The sequence below is a fragment of the Erinaceus europaeus genome, chromosome 18, assembly GCF_950295315.1.
Source record: "Erinaceus europaeus chromosome 18, mEriEur2.1, whole genome shotgun sequence".
Taxonomy (NCBI): Eukaryota; Metazoa; Chordata; class Mammalia; order Eulipotyphla; family Erinaceidae; genus Erinaceus; species Erinaceus europaeus.
This window is the reverse complement of record NC_080179.1, coordinates 50815493-50841576: the sequence shown is the minus strand read 5'-3', so window position 1 is coordinate 50841576 and position 26084 is coordinate 50815493. Positions and strand designations below refer to the sequence as shown.

General features: G+C 38.8%; 1 protein-coding gene across 1 annotated transcript in view; it reads left to right on the top strand.

Annotated features, from left to right (window-relative positions):
* Nucleotides 1-26084, top strand: part of ACTR3 (actin related protein 3) — a 40663-nt gene that overhangs the window by 2172 nt on the left and 12407 nt on the right. The window contains exons 2-4 of the mRNA XM_007522289.2: nucleotides 17812-17867; nucleotides 18622-18746; nucleotides 21111-21221. Of these exons, the coding sequence (XP_007522351.1) occupies nucleotides 17812-17867; nucleotides 18622-18746; nucleotides 21111-21221 (292 nt within the window). The remainder of the gene's footprint in view (nucleotides 1-17811; nucleotides 17868-18621; nucleotides 18747-21110; nucleotides 21222-26084) is intronic.

The following is a 26084-nucleotide window of genomic DNA, read 5'->3' as shown; positions in this document are numbered from 1 at the left end:
ATGATGTGTATCTCTCAGTATTATGGATTTTCAGGTGTCAGGATACTGTGGTTCCCAGATGCAAATTGTGCACCCAATCAGGTTATTCAAACCATTTCATTATATAACCTAGGCAAAAGGTGACTGAAAATAAGAGGGTCCCGATGAGGCTTGGTTAAGAAAAGGTAGGAAAATAAGAGCTAGGAAACAGGAAGCTGAATTCCCAAATTATAAATTTGAGATCTTGCAGTCTTTATTCAGTTTGCGGTGAGTAAAATTTTTATCTTCTCTCAACGTAAGAAAGAAATCTGGTGGTCTAGGAGGTGGCACAGTGGATAAAGTGTTGGATTCTCAAGCGTGAAGTCCTGAGTTGAATCCTCAGCAGCACATGTACTGGAGTCATGTCTGGTGCTCGCTTACTCGCTCGCTCTCCTATCTTCATTAACAATATCTTTTTTTAAAAAAAAAATCTGTAAACTCAGTTATTAAAAGAAACTAACACCTTTTGAAAATAACTAAAGGCTAGCGAAACAGTTCACCAGGTAGGGCGATTGAATTGTTACTTGCTTTATCCAGGCGTGAGCTCTGCCACCATATGGCAAGTGCTGTGGTGCTTCTCTCTCCATCTCTTATCTGGATGAAAAATTGGCCCAGAAGCAGTGAAATCATTCACACAGGAGGATGCTATTCCACAGAAAGAGAAAGGAATGTAGAAAGAAGTAACTTCATATTGATACACATACACACACACACACACACACACACACCCCTCTGGTCTGTGTTAGAACAGTATTGTAGAATAAACGTGGGCTTACAGATTCTCATTGATTGACTGGTTGCTTAATAACTAAGTTACGGGGTTCAAAATACAAATTTACCAGCAGTGGGAAAACATTTTTAAAAACAATGCACAACTGGGGATGTGCAGCAGAGGGTATGTGCATAACCACATGCAGGAACCTGGGTTCAAGCCCATAGTCCCAACCTGGAGGAGCTAAGCTTTCTGAGCATTGAAGCAGTACTGTAAGTGTCTCTCTTTTTGTTTACCCTCGCACATTCTTTTTCTCTATAAAAAAGAAAAAAAGTCTTATCCCCCCCCCCCCTTTTGGCCACCAGAGTTTCACTGGTAACTGCAAGATAACTACTGTTTTTTATTTTGTTAGTGACTTAATATTAATTTAAAAATTATAAGATAACAGGAATATAATTCTTCACCTTTCCCACCACCAGAGTTCTGTATCCCCATTTCCTGCATTCGGGGCTACAGTAGTTCTAAGGTTGCAGATAGGGGTTAACTATCTGTCTATACTTATCCCTGTGGTCCTGCCTTCTCTTTCTAAGTCATACCTGCACCTATGACTACCTGAACATTCTTCCTTTTCCCTCTTCTTTCTCTGGGTCCTGATAGAATTGGAGTTCAGAGCCCTCTGGCCATCTTTCCCCTTTCATTTCTTCCCATCTGGGAGTATGAGCCAAAATTCTTTTTGGGGTGCAGAAGGTAGGAGTTTTGGCTTCCATAGTTGCTTCTTCACTGAACATGGGTGTTGGCAGGTTGTCCATACCCCCAGCATGTTTCTGTCTTTCCCTACTGGGGAAGGGCTCTGGGGAGGTGAGGTTCCCAGACACATTGGTGAGGTCATCTGCCCAGGGAGGTCAGGATGAAACTGTAGTAGCATCATCTGCATCTTGGTGGCTGAAATGCAGTAATATATAAAGCAGGAAAAATTGTTTAATGAACAGGAATCATAAAGTGGAAATAGAGCAGATGTGAATAGGGATCTTAAAGGGTGGAAAGAAGTGAAAGTCTGTTTTAGGTATGTTCTATGGGCCCCTGACTCTGGTAATTTGTGCTTGAGCTTGATAGCTAACCTACAGGTGTACTAAAAATATTGTCTGGGAAGATGGTGTCAGGGTTGAGAATAGAACTACAGAGTTGCATCAGGGCTGAGAGTTTGGGAAAATATATAAATGCAATTAACTATTAACCACAAAGAGCTATGTGACAAGGGACTGGGTGATGGTACATCCAGTTAAGTGAGCATATTAGAACATTCTATCCCCCTGGCCTTCACCTGCAGGGAGAAAGCTTCCAGAGCGGTGAAGCCATGCAGGTCAGTCAGTCTCTCTATATCTCTGTCCCCCCCCCCTTTCTCTTTTCCACATATCCAATAAGTAGATACTTAAATAAATAAAATATTGAAAAATTATGTGACAGACCTTGTGGTAAATGCTTCATATTATCTCATTTACTTTCCACATAAGCTTGAGAATAATTGTCTACATTTTATAGGTAGGAAAATTTAGATTTAGAGAAATTAAAGTACTTGCACAGGTATTACAGTAAATAGGTGGTAGAGCCACACAGCTTTTGAGTTATTGAGATAATTTTGAATTTCTTTTTCTATATTCTATAAATCTAAGGCAAATTTTAGTAATTTAAGGTTCTTTGCATAAATGGAATAAGAGGTATTATCTTGTGTATATGCTTAGAGCCAGGCTCAGCATTCTTGGAATTATAATGAAAACACATAACACAGTCTGCCCCTAAGAATTTCGGTAGTGCAAAGGCTAAAATAGTTTAAAAAATCAGCACGTGGGCCTGCAAGTCACTCTCCTAGATGTTGTCCTTGGTTTGTCCTGTCTACCACCCAGGTTCTAGTCTGGCCCCCACTGGTCTGGGACAAACTTTTGTACTGTAGTGTTTTTCACTTTTTTTCTCTAGCTGAGAGTCAGTTTGAAGCAGTGAAGCCTCAGTGAGATTTAGATGATGGTAGAAGACTACCTTTGTTTTGTTTCACTGGAGCACTGCTGAACTCTTGACTAGTGATGATTCCAGGGATTCAGCCCTGGGGCCTCTGATGCAAGTGTGTGCAATGCCATGGACTACCACTGTGCTGTGGTTTCTGTTAAAGACCACATTTAATCCAGTGTTTTATATATACACTTTGCTGTTAGTAGCAGTTGTGTAGGTTGCAAGGAAAGAAAGATTATTGTGATTGGAAGAATCAGAAAATTTTTAAGTATTTATTTATTTATTCCCTTTTGTTGCCCTTGTTTTATTGTTGTAGTCGGTGTTGGATAGGACAGAGAGAAATGGAGAGAGGAAGGGGAAGACATAAAGGGGGAGAGAAAGATAGACACCTGCAGACCTGCTTCACCGACTGTGAAGGTGGGGAGCACCGACTCTCCTGCAGGTGGGGAGCCAGGGGCTTGAACCAGGATCCTTGTGTGGGTTCTTGTGCTTTGCGCCATGTGCAAAAGAGTCAGAATTTTAGTGGAGGTAGATTTGAACTATCCTTGTAAGGTTTTGGATGGATACGGGAAAGGGAAAGGAATTATACATAGTGGGAGGGGGAGGGTAGTTGCTTCTGTGTTTGGCTTTCTTTCATTGCTTTATCTTGTGAGTTAGGCACTATGTGATAACTGTGATAACAGCCCTGCCCCTGGGGTCCAGGACTGACTCAGCTGCTGCTCACACTGCTCTGAGCTGGCTGAAGGTTCCTGGAGTGGCCTTCAAGCCAGGGCCCAGCTTCCTAAGGCATTCAGTACCTGTTAGCTTAAAGGGAAGTCAGCCTACGACAGAAGGTTCTAGTAGCTCTATTTGTGGGCCTTTCACCTAGTCCCTCTGAGCTCAGTCCCAAAAATGCTGACTAGAAACAAGACTGACATTTGTGAGGACGTGTGAAGTAAGCAGGCTCTGTTCATAGAAGCTTGTCAAATTCAGTGTCCCTCCCCACTCTTACTATAATGTGGGGGTGGGCAGCATGCCTGGGGCATTCCAGGCACCAAATGCAAGCAGGCAAGAGTCTAAATTATGAAATGTGAATAGAAACTAATGTTTATTGAGCATTTACTATGTATTGCTTATTTTATGTCAGCATAAAAGTTTACTTACATTGAGTCTCTAGGAAAAAGTACTCTAGAGTATTAGGAAATAAAGAACATCTAGTACAATAGTGAAATGTTGAATATTTGTAGAATGGACTTCAGTAGGGTCAGGTGTAGAAGTGTTTGAAATGAATTAGCAAACCATAGTAGAAATTTATCTTTGTCGAATGAACACAATTAAAGGTGTGTGGTTAAGATAACTGTATCAGAAACACCCAAACCCAGTGACTCAGAATCTCAAGGGCTGGGCCTCAGAATATGCATTTAATTGGCTTTCCTAGTTGACTTTTAAACAGTCCTTTTAGCACCAACTTTGCAGAAATCCTGAAATAAGGTACTGGCAGTGGGACTGGAGTAGAAGATAGGCATTTGGGAATGTCTTTTATTTGTATCTTTGAGCAACTTTTAAAAAATTTAATTTAATTTATTTATTTTCCCTTTGTTGCTCTTTTTTATTGTTGTAGTTATTGTTGTTATTGATGTCATTGTTGGATAGGACAGAGACAAATGGAGAGAGGAGGGGAAGACAAAGGGGGAGAGAAAGACTCCTGTAGACCTGCTTCACTCCCTGTGAAGCGACTCCCCTGAAGGTGGAGAGCCTGCGGCTGGAACCAGGAGCCTTATGCCGGTCCTTGTGCTTTGTGCCACGTGTGCTTAACCCGCTGAGCTACCGCCTGACCCCCGCAACTTTTTTTTTTTAATAGCAAGGGTTTTGTTTTTGAGGTGGCTGTATACCCCTGTGTTCTTTATACTCTGCACGTGTTATTCTCATTTGTGATTAGGAGGGATCTTACAGGTATTTTTTTTTTTAATGCTTGAAAATGGCTCAGCACAGTTTTTAGCACCTAGTGATAGTACAATACATTATAGTTACATAGTTACCAGTTAGTTCCCTTTTTATTTGGTTAAAGACCTTAGGGAAAGTAACACAGTTAATAAAGCACTATCACATCTCTGTTGGTAATGGAGATGGCTAGGCTAGGAGTAAAACACTCATTTCACCATGCTCAGAAGTTCTGGGTTCAAGCTTCCAGTCATCACAAGGGAGCACCATGCAAAGGGAGTGGTGCAGTGATGTCTCTCTGTTTTTCTCCACCTTTTTATCTCTTTCCCTCTTTGTCTCTCATACTTTATGGGATGGGTAGGAGCACTGCCAAGAGGGGTGGAAATTGGATATTCATGAAGCCCCAGTGAATCTCTGGACACACACACACAAACACACAAATACTTTGGCTTATTTTTGAGACCAAGATATAGGTAGCACTTGACAAAAAATTCTAGTGGATTGGTTATATGTATCAGTGGGTGATTGTGAGTGGTATAGTTCGGGAGTTGTAAAATTTGGAACTTACTAATAACTCTAAAATGATGGGTTGTCGTAAAAGTTGTGGTGCATTTTTGCATAGAAAAATGTCATGACTTTTCTGACTGGAAATGATTTTACAGTCAGCTTAATAATTTGTAATTAAAGCTAATAAAACGAGAGATTTTTTTAAGAGAAAACTGATTAAATACTAAAGTTTCTTTAAAAATTTGAGATACTTGTATTTAGTTTTCTTAAAAGTAAATTATCTTTTTTTAAATATCATTTTATTTTGGAGTTCATGGCTTACAGTTTAGGTGTTGACACATGGATACAGTTTTTCATCTCTCTTTTTTTATTGCTGGGACTCAATGCCTGCACTATGAATCCAGCGCTTCTGGAGTCCATTTTTTACCATTTTATTGTCCCTGTTATTATTGTTGCCATTGCTGTTTTTGTTGTTAGATAGGATAAAGAAAAATCAAAAGTGGGAGAGAAAGATAGACACCTACAGACCTGCTTCATCGGATGTGAAGTGACCCCTGTGCAGATGGGGAGCCAGGGACTCGAACTGGGATCCTTATGGTCCTTGTGCTTTGTGCCATGTGTGCTTAACCCGCTGCGCTACTGCCTGGCCCCCTTGTTTTTCATCTCTCCATGATAGGTGTCTATAAAATACTGTCATCCCGAATTTAACTCCTTTATTTACCATCATGCATCAGGACCCCAGCCATTTCCTGCACCCCACCCCCTTATTCTCCACAGTACAGCATCATATTGAGAAGTGTGAGTGAGTACTCGTGGCTTGGAATCGTTGCGTGATAGCTGTATTGATAGTTAAGTCTCATGTTTCATACTAGTTTTAAGCGACAGAATCTTTAGAAAGAGTTTAAGAGGACAGATTTGCTTGTCCCACATGTCCTCCCACCTCAAAATATATGCTTGGTCCTGGGACAAAAGTGTGGAAAAATACTGCTTAATTTAAGCAATGTTTCCAGAAACAAAATTCCATTGTAGTCGAGACATTTGAATGCTCACCTGTAATTCCATTGCAACTTGTAGCCTCTACTGGTCACTGACATAAAGAGCCAAGAGGAGTGTAGTTATGATACTATTCAGTAGCATGCTTTACAGCCTACCAAGCATTTCTGCAGTCACAAATTAGTAAATAGTACAGGATTGGTGATTTTATTAGATTATTTTTGTGCTTATTATTTTATATCATCATAATAGGTGCCAGTACATGCTGTTTTGCTTTATGATGAAACAGATAAGACATTAATTAATTAATTTATTTATTTAAGAGAGAGGTGAGTGGTGCTTGGCCCTGCTGGGGGTTGAACCTGGGGCATCTCGAGCATCCAGGTCTGGTGAACACTGCTTTACTATCTCTGCGGCCCATAATTTTCATATTTTTAAAAGAAAGTGTTGTTAAAATTCGGAGGCTCCAGCCGGCCGGGCTAGCTTCACGGGCAGGTAACAGAGATGTGGAGACAACGGCTGGGCAGGGAAGCTGTATTTCTTTATTCAGGAACAACGATTCATAAACTAAACCAAACTAATCACCAAACAGAACTCCGCTGTCTCTTTGCGGCAGCGCAAGCACTCTCTCTAACTGTGCCACTCTCGAACTCAGGAACCCTGGAACTCTGTCACTCTGGAACTCTGGCAGGTTTCCTAGGGGCGGGGCCAAGTGGGCCCGCAAAATTAACAGGACTGATCTAATTCTCTTGGCGGGGGAGAACTAGAACCCAATGTAAAGTATACAGCAAGAAAGATTTGTTTGTTTTATAATATAGAGAAAGATCAGAGCACAGATTTGGCACATAGGATGCCAGACATGCAGGTACTGCATTCTGCTACTGAGCTACCACTCTGATCACCAGAGCTTTTTTTTTCTTTTAAGATATGTGTGTGTGTATGTGTGTGTGTGTATCCTTTATTTGATAGAGACAGACAGAGAGGAAAGGAAGAAAGACACACCTGCATCACCGCTCCACTGTTTGTAATGTAGGTAGGGACCCAAGGCCTTGAACCTTTGTGCTTGATAATGTGTGCGCTCTGTCCACATCTATAATTCTCATTTTAAAGCTCAGGAAATTGAGGTATACAGAGTTTAAGTAGTCTACTTAAGTAAATAGTAGATACAGTTAAGTAGTCAAACTAGAATTTGAGCCCTTGGGCAGTCTGATTCCATGACCTATTTGGAACATATTTTTAACAATTACAAGTAAATTACTAACCAATCTTAAAAACATAAATTCTACCACCTTTTTAAAAATCACTCTGGGGAGTCGGGCAGTAGGTAACGCAGTGGGTTAAGCGCACCTGGCGTGAAACACAAGGACTGGCATAGGATCCTACCTGCAGAGGGGTCCCTTCACAAGCAGTGAAGCAGGTGTGCAGGTGTCTGTCTTTTTTATCCCCCTCTCTGTCTTCCCCCTCTCTCTCGATTTCTCTCTGTCCTATCCAGCAACAACAACAGCAGTGACAACAATAATAACGACAACAAGGGCAACAAAATGGGAAAAATGGCCTCCAGGAGCAGTGGACTCTTAGTACAGGCACTGAGCCCCAGCAATAACCTTGGAGGCAAAAAAAAAAAAATCACTCTGTATGGGAGTCAGGCAGTAGCACAGTGGGTTAAGTGCACGTGGTGCAAAGTGCAAGGACCAGAGTAAGGATCACAGTTTGAGCCTCTAGCTCCCCACCTGCAAGGGAGTTGCTTCACAGGCGGTGAAGCAGTTCTGCAGGTGTCTTTCTCTCCTGTCTGTCTTCCACTCCTCTCTCCATTTCTCTCTGTCCTATCAACAGTGACCACATCACCAACAGCAATAATAACTACAACAACAATAAAAACAACAAGGGCAACAAAAGGGAAAATAAATTTAAAAAATCACTGTACATTGTTTCCTGTCTACCTTCTCTTCAGTAACCTTAGTTCTCTTGTTAATATCCACTTGTCCGGTGAGTGGGTGGGGAGAATACAGATCCAAGAAGGATGACAGAAGACCTAGTGGGGGTTGTATTGTTATATGGAAAACTGGGAAATGTTATGCATGCACAAACTATTGTATTTACTGTCGAATGTAAACCATTAATTCCCCAATAAAGAAATTAAAAAATATATATCCATTTGTCCACTGATTTTTCCTATTATTTTGTTTTGTTTTTTCATCAGCTTTAATAAATATCAGGATAGGTACAACTTTTTGGATTAAAGTTTTTATATTCTTTAAAAAATTTTTTCTATTTTATTTATTTGAGAGAGATAGCCAACTATTGAGAGGGGAAGGGGAGTTACAGAGGAGGAGACACCTGCAGAACTGCTAAGCTTTTGCAGGAGGGGATAGGGGGTTTCAACCCAGGTCCTCGTGCACTGTGACATGTGTGCTTCACCAGGTTCACCACCACCCAGGCCCTAAAGTTTTCATATTCTAAAGATAAATACCTGAAAGTGGAATTGCTAGATCATATGGTGGCTCTGACCATACCTTCTTGATTAAACTCCATAGTTTAAATTTTTTTTAAATATACACTTATTTATTCACAGCATATATATATATGTATATATATACATATATTTATTTATAAAAAGGAAACATTGACTAAACCATAGGATAAGAGGGGTACAACTTCACACAATTCCCACTACCATAACTCTGTATCCTATCCCCTCCCCTGATAGCTTTCCTATTCTTTAACCCTCTGGGAGTATGGACACAAGGTCATTGTGGGATGCAGAAGGTGGAAGGTCTGGCTTCTATAATTGCTTCCCCACTGAGCATGGGCATTGACAGGTCGAACCGTACTCACAGCCTGCCTCTCGCTTTCCCTGGTGGGGAAGAGTTCTGGGGAAGTGGAGCTCCAGGACACATTGGGGTTGTCTGTCCAGGGAAGTCTGGTTGGCATCATGCTAGCATCTGGAACCTGGTGGTTGAAAATGAGAGTTAACATACAAAGCCAAACAAATTGTTGACTAATCATAGACCTAAAGGCTGGAATAGTGCAGATGAAGGGGGGGGGGGTGGTGGTCCTCCATTTATTTTCCTGAGCCTGAAATCTGATATGCAGGTGGATCCTAATTATTGTCTGGGGAGATGATGTCACGGTTGGACAAAGGACCAGAAAGTAGGATCAGGAAGAGAGTAGCTCCTAAATATGGGAAAGGTGTGTAAATATTGTTGATTGTAAACCCCATAGATTAGGTGTGATCTGGGGCTCATATTCAGCTTAGGAGCCCATGTGATCTCTGCATCCCTGTAAATCTGAGCTCACACTCTGTGGTCATGAGTAGGAACATTTCAAGCTGCCCCACTATCAGGACCTATCTTCCTCAGGTGTAGCATAGAGTATATTGTCCAGCCTCCCTTCGGAGGATGGAACATTCTCTAGTGTTGTTGATCCAAGTTGAGGGCAACGTCCTTTGGGGGCCCACAAAAGGGGTCTATTGTGTTGTTCCTGATATAAATGACCAGTAACAATGGAGAGAGGGATTTGCTCGAGGTCTAGGCCTATCATGTCTGTTTGAGAATCTCAGGACTCCCTGATTAGGGCCCCAACTATATTTTTTAATTTTATTTATTTATTCCCTTTTGTTGCCCTTGTTGTTTTATTGTTATAGTTGTTGTTGGATAGGACAGAGAGAAATGGAGAGAGGAGGTAAAGACAGAGGAGAGAAAGATAGACACCTGCAGACCTGCTTCACCGTCTATGAAGCGACTCCCCTGCAGGTGAGAAGCTGACTCAAACCGGGATCCTAACACTGGTTCTTGTGATTTGCACTACATGCGCTTAACCCCCGCTGTACTACCATCTGACTCCCTAAACTCCATAGTTTTAAAGAAATGGTGGCACCAGTTATCAAGAGTCTGTTACCAGAGTTGTCATGGAGGAAGTTTGCAGGTTGCTGCAGCTAAGATGCTAGCACTATGAAGTCCAAGGTTTATAATTTGTTCAGTTAAAGCTTAAAGTTCTGCACTAGTCTGAGCTTCATTAGACACAGACTTTGTGTTGCCTAGTTTAACAACAAAAGTGGGATAGGTCTGCATTAGTTCTTTCTATAAAAGGGTGTGGGGATCATGTTTCCTGTTTGGAGATTTAATCATTCATGAGCTCCTCAACAGGAATGGGGGTTCAAAATGATTGCCCATTATAGGAGAAGAGATGAGATGGAGGAACTTTTTGGTGTGCTGTTTTAAATTCCTTGTTTTTGATGACTGCTTTTCCATTCCTAGCAACTTGAATGTGCATATTCTTCCCCATAGTACAAATTCCTTCCTGAGTTTGACATAGTGTTCAATCATAGCACAAGTCATTTTATACACACAGCACACTCATACATGTATATATCTTAATTGATGATAGTGTGAGTAGTTTGTAGTTTGGAGCTGTTTACTTAGAATCGAGATATAACTGTCTAGAAATTTTAGTGGGATATACTTGTTAATGCAGTTATAGGATGGCTATTTGTTTAAGGTTTTTTGTAGAGAGAATTTGAGCCACTGTAATTGCTACCCGCTTCCTTCCAAGACAGTGTTATACATACAGACAGAAAGAAATCATTTACTCATTTAGTTACTTACAGCTGGAGAATCGGTCTTAGCAAATAACTGCTGAGCATTGCTTACACAAATAAATTCTTTTGCAGTGCATTTGTTGTAGAGATTATGTGAATGCAGTGGAATCGTTGCCTGCATTTAACAAAGTTTACATGTATGTGGATAATTTTAACAGGTATAGTAAATGGTATGATAGGTATAAACAACATATTGGAAGGAAAATTTACATTTCTTTTAACAATTAGACTTTTTGGAGAAAATAGATAGATCTTTAAGGGTGAATAGTGTTGTTAGGTAGACATGAGAATTGTGTACCAGGTAAGAGAACACTGGGAGGAAACACAATGAGGTTGGAGCTCCAAATGGCGCAATAGGCTAGCGCACAGTACTTACACAGGAAACAGAATGAGGTAAAAAAGGCAAAAAGTTGAATTTGAATTTGAGTGGCACAGGAGGTGACTGTATTTATTTATTTTTTTATTGCTACCAGGGTTATCACTGGGGTTCAGTGCTGGCACTACAAAGCTCCCAGGAGCCTTCCCCTCCCCCCCCTTTTCTCCCTCCCTCCCTCCCTCCCTCCCTCCCTCCCTCCCTCCCTTCCTTCCTTCCTTCCTTTCCTTTCTGATTTTTACTAGATAGGACTGAGTGAAACAGGAGGGGAAGATGAAGAGGAGGAGAGAAAGCTAGATGCCTGCAGACCTGCTTCACTGCTCATGAAGTGTCCCCCCCATGCAGGAGGGGATTAGGGGCTCAAATATGGGTCCTTGTGCTTGGTGCACTTAACTAGGTGTGCCACTGCCTAGCCCCCTTTTTTCATTTTTAATGAAAAACCAAAACGCTTTTCTGCCATTTGTGATAGTCTGTTTGGCTGTCAGTTTTGTTTTTATGTGATGCCATGATTGACTGAAGGCCTCATGCATACATAGTCTGCACTCTACCACTGAACTACATTCCCAGCCTAGTGGTGTTTGATATGATATAGAGGTAGTAAATGCTTGATATAATGCAGAAGTGTAATGAAAGAGTCTGACATGTGGTAGGTGCTTATTAAATGAGTCTTGAGTTAAATTAAAAACTTGGAATGTGGAGGCCTGGAAACTCTTAAAATTCTATTTTATAATTTTAGTACTTATATTGTAGGTAGCATGAAGCCATAATCTAACATAAACCAGGTTTATGAGCGTAGGAAGCAGGAAGATAAAAATAGTAGCCAGGGGCCATGGGATAGCCTGACCAGTAGTACGTCTGCCAGACCTGAATTTGAGCCTGGCACCACATGGGAATATCTTAGCATTGGCAAGCTCTGGTGCTGTAGTTTCTCTCTCACTGTGCCCCTCTCTGTTTCCTCTGAAGGTAAAAGAATGACAGAAGTTGGCCCAGGGTCAATGAAACATCCAGTGCCTATGGACTGACAATGGAAAGGAAGGGACAAACCAAGGCCAAGAGATTGCTCCTCCAGTGGAGTATGCACTTTACTGTGTGTGAGGTCCTGGGCTCACATCATGGATGGTAGAACAACATTGACGAAGCTTTCTTCTCTTTTTCACAAAATAGGAGAATGAAAAAGTTGGGCCTGGGAGGCCTCTCATCAGTAGCAAGTATGCGTAGACTGGAGTTTATTCCCCAGTACTTTAAAAAGAAAGTTATATAGCTAACACTGAGCCAGGCATTCTTCTAATTGCTTTGCATATGTTAATTGATGCTTAAGCCTATGAGGTACATATTTTTACTTTCTTTTACAAATAAAACTGTGACACAGAGTACAAATCACATGCCAGAGATCACATAGCAAGTATGACAAACTTTTTCTTTCTTGGGTTTTATTTTTTTCCATTACCAGTCATGCTTCAGGGAAACATGTACATCAGTTTTTGAGGCTGATATAGAGACTTGAGTTCACACTGGACTATCATTTCTTTGATGTGGTTTCTTCTCTGAGTTGCAGTTTCCCAATATGTAAACAAGAGTTAAGTCTATTGTGCAGGCTTATGATAATGACTAGAGATGCTGTGAAGCACATAGTAAAATAATAGATGTAATAAATTATGGCAGCTACAGTTATGATTACTGTATGATTATGTCATGAGGCTGGCTGGTGGCACACCTGGTTGAGCACACACATGATAGTGTGTCCAAGACCAGGGTTCAAGCTCCTTGTCCCCGTCTGCAAGGGGGAAGCTTCATGAGCAGTGAAACAGCACTGCAGGCCTCTCTCTTTCCCTGTCACCTCCTTCCCTTTCAACTTATCTCTGACTATCCTAAATAAATAAATAAAAGTAAAATATTAAAAACTAAAAATAATATTAGATAAGATGATTGTGTCTATTACCTCTGTAGGGGAGGAAAATTTTTAGTTTTTTTTTTTTTTCCTCTTTAACTTCTAGATTCTTTGGTGTAAGAATTATATTGACATGAAACAGATTAACAGGAGGACAATAATTTTAATTTGGTACAGATAGAATTCCCAAATATAACAGACCCAAAGAGATTTTTCACTTTAAAGACAAAGTTCAAAAATTTCTTGAAGAAATACTAAGACAGAGATTTAGGTTGGAATAGTAGATTGGTGAAGGAATGTGCAATTTGTTTTTTTTAGCCTTCTCTGCCCCAAAGTCCATACCTCTGGTGATAAGAGCATGCCTTTTATTTTCCTCTTATTGGGGGCATACCTTTCACGTAGAGAATTATCTTTTCAAGCACTCAGAAGGTCATATTGTCCTTTTTTTATGCTGACCATTTCTTAAGTGGCTTTAAAATTAATCATTGTGTTGAATGGCATATTATGGGGTGGCCTATTTTGCTCTCCTTTATTTATTTTACTGTCACTGTGTTCTTGGTTCTTTGCTGAATGCAGTAGTATACACAGAAAACAGTCAGAATTTTATACTGAGTATAGTTACAGTGATGAAGCTATATCAAATAACTAAGGATGGCATATTTGTACATAGTTGTTTGGGAAGATCAATTAGGGCTATAGTATCTATCAGAAGATACGATTTTATAAAGGAGCCAAACTTGGGATCGTCCAATGTTTCCTTTTTATAAATAAAAAACTAAAAAAAAAAAAGAAAAAAAGTAATGAGTAGAATGTTCTACCATTTATTATTTTATGATCAGAAACTTTATTCCTAGCACATGGGGATAAAGTTTAATTCATAGTGCTGAATTCATAAAGTTTAATTCATAGTATTAAAGAAGGAAACAGTGACCTGCCAATGCCCAGGTCCAAGGGAGAAGCAATTACAGATGCCAGGCCTCCCACCTTCTGCACCCCATAAAGATCTCTGGTCCATATCCTAGATGGCTAAAGAATAGGGAAGCTTCCAATAGAGGGGGTGGGATACAGAACTCTGGTACTGGAAACTGTGTGTAACTGTACCTCTCTTATACCACAATCTTGTCGATCATTATTAAATCACTAATAAAAAAAGTTATAGTGGACAGCAGTAAGGATTCAGTAAGAATTCCCTTCTTTTTATTCTTCAATCTGTTTCTGTAATTACTGTTTAAAGACTTTGGCAATGTTTTCCCATCTCTTTGCTATAGCAGTCTGACTCTAAAGATGACTAACAATGGGAGTCAGGCAGTGGTATAACCAGTTAAACACACGTTACCATGTACAAGGACTCCCATTTAAGTCTGCAATCCCCACCTGCAGGAAGCTTCACAAGTAGTGAAGCGGGCTGCAGGTGTCTCTCTTCTGCTCTGTCTCCCTCTCCCCCTCAATTTATCTTATCAAGTAAAAAGAAAGGGGAGGGCGAACAGGAATTGCCATCAGGAATGGTGGATTCATAGTGCAGGCACTAAACCCCGGCAATAACACTGTTGACAATTAAAAAACACACACACACAACTGTGTAACAACATCAGTCAATACCTGTCTCATGAACTGAATTAGTCCTGAATAACTCCAACTGTATAGCTCCATTTATATGAAATAGAAGTAAATCCATAAAGACAGGAAGTACACTAGTAACTGCCAGGTTGAGGGCAGGGAGAATGGAAGCAACATTGTTATATGGGGCATGTTATATTGAGGTAATGAAAATGTTTGTGCAAAACAGTTATGCAATCTTGTGAATATACCATAAATCACTTATGTCTATACTTTAAAGGGTGAATTTTGTGAATCGCATCTCAAAAGAAATCTTTAAGATAGAATAAAAGCCTAGACCAGACCACCACTTCCCAAATTTAATCTTTACCAGTCTTCTTATCAATTCAACTCTACAATATTCTGCTCTACTTAAAATACTTCTGAAATAATGTCATACAAATAATTAAACTACTGCTCTACAGCTCTAATACTGCTGCCTCAATTACAGGTAGGGAAATCACCTGAGTGCCTCTCTATTTCCCCTCAAATACTAGAAAACTCCTTACCAACATCTCAAAATAAGTATTTACTGCACAGTATTCAATACTATGCATGAGGACATAACATGGAGAATGAACCAAAACAAACAACTGTGATAACACAGCTTTCAAATCCTGCATGTACAGTCTCTTCCTTCCATTCCATATATAATGTTCTATTGATACTTTTTCCTCTAGATCTGAGCTCATATTCTGTGGTCATAAGTAGGAACATTCCATGCTGCTCCAGTATTGACCCATCTTCCTCAGGTATAGCATAGAGTATGTTGTCCATCCTCCCTTCGGAGGATAGAACATTCTCTACCATTGTTGATCCAGGTTGAGGGCAAGGTCCTATGGAGGGCCCACAAAGGGGTCTATTTTGTTCCTGATAGAGATGACTGGAAACAATGGAGTGATTTACTTGAGGTCTAGGCCCATCAAGTCTGTTTGGGAGACTCAGGACTCCCTGATTAGGGTCCCAGCTGGTGGAATGGCCTGATAGTGACTAAAGAGTCATCATTAAAGTATGCCAGTCTCTTGCCCTTACTCAGCTTTTGCAACCCTTGCTTTGCTAAGGTTAGCTTTGGAGTGAGTGAGAGAACTGTAATAGGAAGTAGGTGAGGAGGGTATCTAAGTGGAACTTGATACTGACTCACTGAAGATTAATGTGTATTTTTGTTTTCAGGTATATATTTTGCCCTAATTTATAGATACATGTGAATATATGCTCTATCTTACGGGACCTGGCCTATATCTAGGTTTTGGGACTTCGTTAGGAAGTGAACCTCCTGGAATGGAATTAGAGACTACCATGAAAGGAAAGGTCTCACCCGAGTGATGAGGGTGAAGGGTTGACAATCCATGCCTGATTTCTCTGTACACAGTCTGAGGTGAAGCATGCTGAGTTGGTACTTGGTGCATTGATTAGGTTGGAAACAGCAGATGTAATATCATTTGGCCTGACTTGAGAGAAGCATGGGGGGGAAGTGAGCCCCACCCCAGAGGTTCCAGGATTGGGAGAAACATAGGCTCTATAGACGAAACAGGAATCTCCCGCTTCGTCTACTCATTACTTTTTAAGAGCATATGCTGCTTTTCCTTTTTTCTTCTTGAGTGTGAAGGGGTTTTGCACACAACTGAGCCCACCACTCCTGGGTCAACCTTTTCATTCTTTTAATTTTAGATAGAGATAGGATGAGGCATCACAGCACCACTGGCGGAGTGTATACTTGGATTTTAACCCTCAGTCACCACATGGGAAGTGCCATGCAAAGGGGAAACTTCATAGGCTATGGTATCTCTCCTCTCTCTGGTTCTGTTTCTCATTCTCTACATGGGCAAAAAATTAATCCCAGGGTGTGGTGAAAGTGACAAAAGTCAGAGAAATAAGAATTGACACATACATGTTTATAATGCAATTACCTGTCAATCACATACTTTGTTTATATGGTATGGGCAGAGTAGAGGTAGAATTTCTTCAGCTCTAAGTTATAGGTTGTCAACACCAAGAAATTTTGGAAATTGGTCATTAGATCATTATGGCTTCTTTGTTCACACATCTGTTGATGTCATAGTATGTGTATTGTGAATAAATGCCTCTAGGAATAGAGGAGTGCATATATACTTTCAGATTCATTGATAATGATGAGTTGTAAGATACTTATTTTTATAAAGGAATTTTTATTCATTAAATTTATTCCAGGTTATTTATCTTTTTCTGATGCAAGTGTAAATGGCATTGCTTCTTTGATTTCTCTTTATTCAGGCTCATTGCTTGTGCATAGAAATGCAATAGTTTTATGTGTATTGACATTCCTAGCAGGTTTGTTGGTGGAACATTTAGAGTTTTATATGCATATTATTGTGTTATCTGCAGATAGTGATAATTTACCTTCTTTTCTGTGGATTCCTTATATCCTTTCTTGTCTTACTGCCTTGGCTAGGACTTTTAGGACTATGCCAAACAATAGTGATGAGAGTGGATATCATTGTCTTGTTCCAGATTTTAGGGAAAAAACTTTAGATATTTCATTGCTGAGTATGGTATCAACTGTGGGTTTACCACATATGACCTTTGTTGTGTTGAGGCATATTTTTCCTATTTCCCATTCATTTATCAAGGGCTTTTATCGTACATCTTGTTGAACCGTGTTGAATGCTTTTTCAACATAGATTGATAAGATCCTGTGGTTTCACTTATCTTTTTGATGATACAGCATATGGTCCTTTGAGTGATTTGCATGTTAGTCAAATATATTAGATATGTTCTCTCATTTACTTTTTGTATACATTGTATTGTAGCATACTAGAAATACTATCTTGTACTTTGTACATTTTAAGATTCTTTAAATCATTGTGATAAGAGCTTCAGTCTCTTTAGTAGCTATACAGGATTCTGTAGTACAAATTTAACATTTTTAGCTAGTTTCAGTCTCTAGTAGCTACACAGGATTCTGTAGTACAAATTTAACATTTTTAGCTAGTTTCTCAGATGATAGTTATTTAGGTTATTTTTAGTCCTTTGTTATTATAAATAAGATTGCAGCCAAATGTCTTGTCACATGGCATTTTACACGTGTGTGCATATCATGTATGTGGAATTCCTGGTTCAGATAGAAATGCTTACTTAAATGAATTTTTACTATGGACTTTTGTATACTATTTACCCATAATGGAAACTTAAGACATTAATGAAATACTTATATTCCTTTTGTTTTTCAGGTACACAAAGCTAGGATATGCTGGAAATACAGAACCACAGTTTATTATCCCTTCCTGTAAGTTTTTCTCATTAAATTAAAGTCCTATTTAAAGATTTTTTTTTTTTTTTAGTTAAAAATTAATTCTGATACTCAGCTTTTAAAATCATGGTTTGTCAGGCTGGCAAAATTTTGTACCCAGATATTGCTCTTCCTTCGCTATGTTTGTGACCCAGGTTCACATCCATCACATTGGAGGAAGCTTTAATACTGTGCAGTCTTTTCCTCTCTTCTGTTTCTCTTTGTTTTGTCTTGGCATTGTTGCTGTTTCCCCAGATTTTTCTTTTTAAAAACATTTTTTTTCTTCTGATTGTCTATCAAATACATGTTGATTTGATGGGATTACATTGTATTATTTTTAACTATGGCACTGCTCAGCTCTGCTTGTGGTGATGCAGGTTGAAATTGGGACCTTTGATGTCTTGGACATGACTGTATGTTGCTTAAACTGCTGTGCTATTTCTGTGACCCTGTGGGATTTTAATTTTACTTAAATAAAAATAGATCCTACATTGTTTTAAAAATATAAGTGGATCATTCCTGCAGCAAGTTTCTGTTTTTTACATTGGAGACTTTGTCTTTGGGTAAAAGTTGAGATTTCATTATTCTAAATTCATTTCATCATTAGTATCTTACGGTATACTTTAGTGTGACAACTTAAATATGTTAGATCATGTTTTTGTTTATTTATAATGAAAGCCATATACATTAAAAATTGGTTTCACCTGAATAAAAGTATCTTTGACATGCATAAATAACTCTTATTTTAAAGGTATTGCTATTAAGGAATCAGCAAAAGTGGGAGATCAAGCTCAAAGGAGGGTGATGAAAGGAGTTGATGACCTAGACTTCTTCATTGGTGATGAAGCAATAGAAAAACCTACATATGCAACAAAGGTATATTTTTATCATTTGCATAAATAGGTGATATTTTCTTTTTTAAAATGGATTTGTTTAATGATATGCTATTTCAAACTTAATTACAGACCTAAATTCTTCAGATTCTTTATAGTGCCAATTTCTTTGTGACCTCTTCTGATCTTGCTGTTGTTTTTTTTTTTATCACTTTATTGGGGGAAATAAAATCGATAGTTGTTCTATGAGTACAGTTTCCTATCTCCCCATAATAAATATCTGTCTGCATGTCACCTAATGTTTTCCACCACCATAATACACTGAATACACTGAAGTTAAGAGGTTGAGATCAGAATTCAGAAGCCTCAGTAGTTTAGATACATCAATCAAAGTGTTACTAGGCCATATTAAAGAATTTGAATTCTTTGCTATGGGCAACATTACTGGGTTGAAACAAGAGGCAAGGTGTTAATAATTATAAAAGCACAAGAACTAGTTTGGCTGCTTGGGGTAGGAATTCTGGCTATGCCTTTTTTTTTTTTTTTTTTTAACCCTTGGTGATGTCAGTCAGTGACCTAATTTTCCTGAGTTTTTTTTTTTTTAAATAAAAGTATTATTAATATTTTAGGGTTACTAGGAAAGTTTAATGAAGTAGTGCATATAAAATGTTGTTATCAGGGTCAGGTGACAGTTCACTAGGCAGAGCATCTGCCTTGCCATGTGTGTGGTCTGAGTTCAAGCCCCAGCACTTGATGGGAGTGTCATAGTACCAGGAGAAACTCTAATATTACGGGTGTGTGTGTGTGTGTGTACACGCACGCCTGTATGTCTCCCTCTGTCTCTGCCAGATGAACTGTAGTGATGACAGTGGTCACAGAGAAAAGTGAATTATGTGTATGACTTATGTACATTTAGCTTTACTTAGGGAACACCTCATACGGAAAAGTAGAAAAGGGAATATAATGAATCTGCCAGTGCCCACCACAAAACCTCAGCTATTATTAACCTTGATTCAGCCTCACTGTATTATTTTAAAGTATGTTTCAGATATTTTATTCACAAATACTTGTCGAATTTTAAAAACACAAATGTCACACAAAAGCACAGTATGTAACTATTATTCTCTAAGTACAGCATACAGCTGGTATTCCTTAAAAATTGTTCCAAATTTTCCTGATTATGACCTCTATTGGTTAATCTTTTTTAAATCAAAATTCAAATGCCCTACTTTTTGAATTTTCTTACGCTTATTAACTTTCTTCCTGTGTTCTCTCTTCCCTATGTATGGATTTGTTTTCTTTTTCTCTCTCCCTCTCTCTCTCTCCTTGCCTTTATTGAAAAAGCTTGGTTATTTCACTTGTTAAATGCCCCATTTTCTGAATTCTGATTAATGTATCTGTTTTATATTCTTTAATATCATACCCTATTTCCTGTATTTATTTTTTTTAAGCTTTAAAAGTTTGCTTTATTAATTTCGTGTGGAATAAGAGAATTTCACACATAAGAGAGAGGCAGAGAGAAGCCAGAGCACCACTCAGTTACACACAATACCAAGACCTGAACTGAGAGCTCTCAGTCATTCAGCACGCAAGTCCTGCCCTCTATCCACTGCACTTGCTTGTTGTGAATTGATAGTTAGGTCTATAAACCTGATTGGATGTATTATGATAGATACACTTGGGGTGGAGGGGAATAATTTTATGGTATAAGAGGGAATGATGGTACAAGTAGGTTGTTCATAGTAATTGAAGGTAATTTCTAATTGCTGTATAGGCTTCTCCTTGCCTCCTAGTCCGTTGAACATGAGAAGGAACAAATTTTGACCCGGATGGTGTAGGGAGATACAGTTGATTTTGAGCACATTATGTTTAAGATAGCTGTGAGACATTTGAGAAATTACTAATTTAAATATTTGGGCCATGGAGCTCAGAAGTAAGACAGAATTTGAGACAAATATTTGAAGTGTATTCTTCACCTCTAGAGAAGATTCGATTATCCAGGAAAGTTTATAGTTGTGAAGACGTGGGTAATAGAGCCTGATTAATAAATGTATCATTTCAGTTTGGATATAGAAGAATAAGCTCAGTATTCGTTATTACAAAATTTTCAGAAAGACTGGTATTCAGATTCAACAGGATTTGTTTTTTTTTTTGCCCTTTTTTTCATATTTCCTTTGTTTAGTTGAAACTTCTGAAAATATGGTAGAGATAATTTGACTTGTGTCATAGCCTGATTTTAATATAAATATTTAAGTTTTAATTTCCCAAGATTACTTGACAGTGTCACTAACATACCTCAGAAATGCTATCTTCATTTAGTATTCATTAATAATCTTATGTTATTTTTTATTTTTGCTGTTTTATTTGCTTTTTATTAAGATTTATGTTTACTTTTATGTTTTAAAAGTGGCCAATTCGTCATGGTATAGTTGAAGATTGGGACTTGATGGAAAGGTTTATGGAGCAAGTTATCTTTAAATATTTAAGGGCAGAGCCTGAAGATCATTATTTTCTTTTGGTAAGTACAAATTTTAGTTTCAGTGAGGAAACATCTGAAGAAATTTAATGAAAAGGCATCTTATAACATCTGTATTCAATAAAGTGTTCTTTATTATTAAGTTGTCATATGTTTAAAAGGCTTATAATGCCATATAACTGTTAGGACTTTCCAGTTATGGGGCCAGCAGAGTGGATACATTATAGTGCACAAGGATCCAGGTTCAAGCCCCCAGTCCCCACCTACTAGTGTCTCCGTGTCTCCCTTTATCTCCTCTGTCTATCAAAAATTAAGTAAATAAGTAAATAATCACAATAAAAGCCCCCAAAGAAAAGACTTCCCAGTTCTAGTTCAAATTAAGTATTTACAAGACTTTTTGATAATGAATATATTTGTATATATAATATATATTATATATAAATATAATTATGACAGGGACAATAAGTAAGGTTCAGAAAAAAGAAACATGATGATATCCTTTTTCTCCCTAATACTTATTTATTCCCTTTTATTGCCCTTGTTGTTTTATGTTGTAGTTATTGTTGTCTTCGTTGTTGGATAGGACAGAGAGAAATGGAGAGAGAAGGGGAAGACAGAGAGGAGGAGAGAAGGACAGACACCTGCAGACCTGCTTCACCACCTGTGAAGCTACTCCTCTGCAGGTTCTGTCGGGAATCGGGGGCTCGAACTGGGATCCTTAAGCTGGTCCTTGTGCTTTGCGCCATGTGAGCGTAACCTGCTGCACTACCGCCCTGCTCCCGATGACAACCTTTTTTAAATAACCAGTGTGTTTATTTGTATTTCTTAGTAACAAAAAATGTGATTTAATTTTAGAGCTCTTTATAGAGCAATGGATATTCATAGTTTTAAAAAATGCTATAAAATTTTAAGTAAAACATATCTCCCAATAAATTCTTGTTTCCTAGAGGCTAAAACCAAACCACTAGTTTTAATCCTCTTCAGCATCACCATCTCACCCCTACCTACTTTAGCATTTGTACCATCAGCTAGAGTTTATTATTTATTTTTAGTCTACTTTTATTTAAAAATTTCATGTTATGCTCAGGTTTTAACTGTGGCTTTTGAGTAGGTGTTTGCAGACTTCCCAAGGCCCATGTAGCAAAGATTTTATTGACTTTGTGGGCTCTCTGGTCTTGATTGCAGCTTGAAGGCTGGCATAGAGAGTACTTGAGTAGGCATGATTATGTTCCAATAAAAATCTGTAGAGTGAGTTGAGTGGTAGCACAGGGGGTTAAGCTCAGGTGGCACAAACGCAAGGACTGGCATAAGGATCCTGGTTCCAGCCCCTGGCTACCCACCTGCAGGGGAGTCACTTCATAGGTGATGAGGCAGGTCTGCAGGCGTCTATCTTTCTCTCCCCGTTTTCTCCATCTCTCTCAATTTCTCTCTGTCCTATCCAAACAACGACATCATCAACAATAATAACTACAAACAATAAAACAACAAGGGCAACAAAAAGGAATAAATATTTTTTAAAAATGGGTTGAGTGGTCAGGTGGATTTAGCATATAGGAGGATGCTACAGCTAACTCATTCCTCATTTTTGACAACCACATATACCTATGTAAGCTAAACCATTATCAAGATGTAGAACATTACTTTTGACCCAGAAAGACTTTTCTTTTTTCATTTATTTTTTTCTTTAAAATTTTATTTACATATTTAATAGGACAGAGAGAAATTCAGAGGGAAGGGGAGATAGACACCTACAGCACTGCTCCACCTCTCTTGAAGCTTTCCCCCTACAGGTAGGGATTGGGGGTTTGAACCTGGGTCCTTCCTTGCTTGTTGTGATACATGGATTCAGTCAGATGTGCCAGCACTCATCCCCTTTAATTTTATTGTTTAACTGGAGCACTGCTGAGTTCTGGTTTATGGTGGTGTGAGAATAGCAATTGAGCCTAAGACTTCAGAGCCTGAGGCATGAAAGCCATTTGCATAACAAATATTCTATCTCCCACACTATATTTTCTTTTGTTTATCTTTGTTCTCTTGTATATTTTATGGAGTCAAACAAGACCACCGTAAATATTAGTTAAATGTTAAGTACTTTTACCTTAACTTTAATATAACTCCAAATATACTAGTGCTAAGAAGGGAACTGCTAGCAAAAAAGTGAAAACTTGGGGGAGGGGTCATAGACACCATAAAATCATTATTTTTTTCCATTAGTGATTTATAAATTATAAGATAATAGTGGGCATAATTCTACACTGTTCCCACCACCAGAGTTCTGTATCCCCATTTTAATCCAGCAGAAACTGCAATAGTTCTTCTGAGGTCACAGATAAATACCATAATCATTTTAACTAAACCCCTTATTTTGTAGATAAGGAATAATAAATTCAGAACACTTTAGGTGCTTGCCCAAGGTCTGATAGTGGCAGAACCAGGAAACCACACGTCTACTGCTTTCAGAATCAAATCTCTGTAGTCTGAAATCCTAGTGACTGAGGTTTCTCCATGTAGAAAAGTGTGCATTTGTCCATCTGAAATCAGTATTCCTAGTTTAACGTTTAGGTGGATTGTAACATTTATCATTGAATTTCTCTCTCCCTTATTGATTTAAGCACTGACAATACATCCTCTCTACATCTGGGGGCTTAACAAATCTTTTAGATGCCTAGGCCCTTCCTCAGATTTTTTTATTTATAAAAAGAAAACACTGACAAAAACCATAGGATAAGAGGGGTACAACTCCACACAGTTCCCACCATCAGAACTCCCTATTCTATCCCCTCCCCTGATAGCCTTCCTATTCTTTATCCCTCTGGGAGTATGGACCCAGTGCCATTATAGGTTGCAGAAGGTGGAAGGTCTGGCTTCTGTAATTGCTTCCCCTCTGAACATGGGCATTGGCAGGTCGATCCATACTTCCAGTCCAGAAAGACTTTCCATCCCCTTTTGTAGTCCCACACCTCTATGCCGTAGAAGTGACTTCTGTTCTGAATTGTTCCACCACAGATTGCTTTTTGTCTATCTATGAGTTGCATATAAATGGACAAATAAAAGGTACATTCTTTGGAAAGACTGAACTCACTTATAATCATCTTGAGATCCACCCACATTCTTGTGCATACCAGTAACATGTATGAAAATTTCTCATTGCCTATTTTCCCATTGATGACCACCTGAGGTCTTCCCAGATTTTGTCTTGTTTCTTTTTAATTTAATTTTTAGATAGGGTCAAAGAGGCAGAAAGAGAGTGAGAGACCACAACACCGAAGCTTCATTGAATACAGTGGAGGCTGAGCTCAAACCTGGGTCATTCTTATATAACCTATTTGTGCATTTTCTTTGTGAGGTTTTCTGATTATGTTTTATTTTATGTAGAACTCACATCTTTCTTTTGAGTTACAATTTAATTTCTTTAGTTTAAGTCCATTTGATTTTGTGTGTACCTATAATTATCTTGAAAACACTAAACAAATGAGAATACATTGGGGAATTTAGTTATTAGAGATTGTGCTTAGTGAAACAGTCTATCCCTAATGTATTTAAAAGTTTTTTCTTTAGTCTTTTGAAATTAAAAGGACTTAATTTGTAGTGAATTCAGTTTTTAGTCCTGTCCTGTTGCAGTCTGTTCTCTTTCAATTTAAAGTATCATTTTTCTATTCCTCCTTCATTCCATTCTTCTTTCTTCTCTCCACCCCCCCCCCCCACAATTTCTTGCCACTAGGTTTGTCCTGGGCTTACAGCCTGCACACCTCCACCATTCCTAGTGGAAATCCATAGACAGACATGTTCAGAGAGAAAGAGGGAATGAGAAAGGGATATATCTATGTCACTTTTCTACTGCTCCTCTAGCTCCCTTCTGCAGCTAGTTACTGGGGGATTAAACCTGGGACCTCACTCATCATAATAGGTGTGGTCTGCTGGGTGCCACTGCCAGCCCCTCCTCTGTATCTTGTTTAAAAGTTTTGCCTTTTGAGTTAAAATACTTGAAATACAGGACTGCATTACCAAATCTCACTTATAAGAATTAGATATCTGACCCAGCTCCAATCTTTTAAAAATTGAAATGATTCAAGAAATCATGATGAATTGGCAAAATGTGAAGTCCAGGATCAGATTAAGAGTGCTACCTTAGGTTCTTTCTTGATGTGTTAGAATGTGCTCTGACCCAGAATTATCTTTGCAGGTTTCATTGTAATGTCTGTAGTTAAATAAAACTGAAGAGATCAATATAAATATCTCTTTTATTTTTCTAATAGTTATACATGTGACTAGTTTAACATTTAGGAAGCTGTGTTATGAATACTTAGAATACACGTTTTGTTTTTGCTTTAATTATAGATCAAGTACATTCTACTAAGAACATAGATGAAATTTTCCCCTCTCTCCCGACCCCCCACCCCCCAATTCCCATTGCCACAAGGGTTGTTGCTGGGACTCAGTGCCTGCATGACAAATTCATAGCTCCTAGCAGCCTTTTTTGCTTTGTTTTGTTTTACCTCCAGAGTTTTCGTTGGGGCTCAGTGCCTGCACTGTGAATCCACTGCTCCTGGAGGCTATTTTTTCCCTTTTGTTGTCCTTGTTGTTTATCTTGTTACTACTGTTGTTGTTACTGCTGTTGTGGTGGTTGGATAGGACAGAGAGAAATTGAGACTGGAGGGGAAGACAGAGGGGGAGAGAAAGATACCTGCAGACCTGCTTCACTGCTTGTGAAGTGACCCCCTTGCAGGTGGGGAGCCGGGGGCTCAAACCGGGATCCTTATACCAGTCCTTGCACTTTGCGCCACGTACACATAACCGGCTGTGCTACCACCCGCTCCACCCCCTTTTTTTAATGGAGAGGGAAGGGGGTTAAGAGGGCGACAATACTTTTCATTGCTTGTAAAGCTTCTCCCCTAAGGAGTGGGG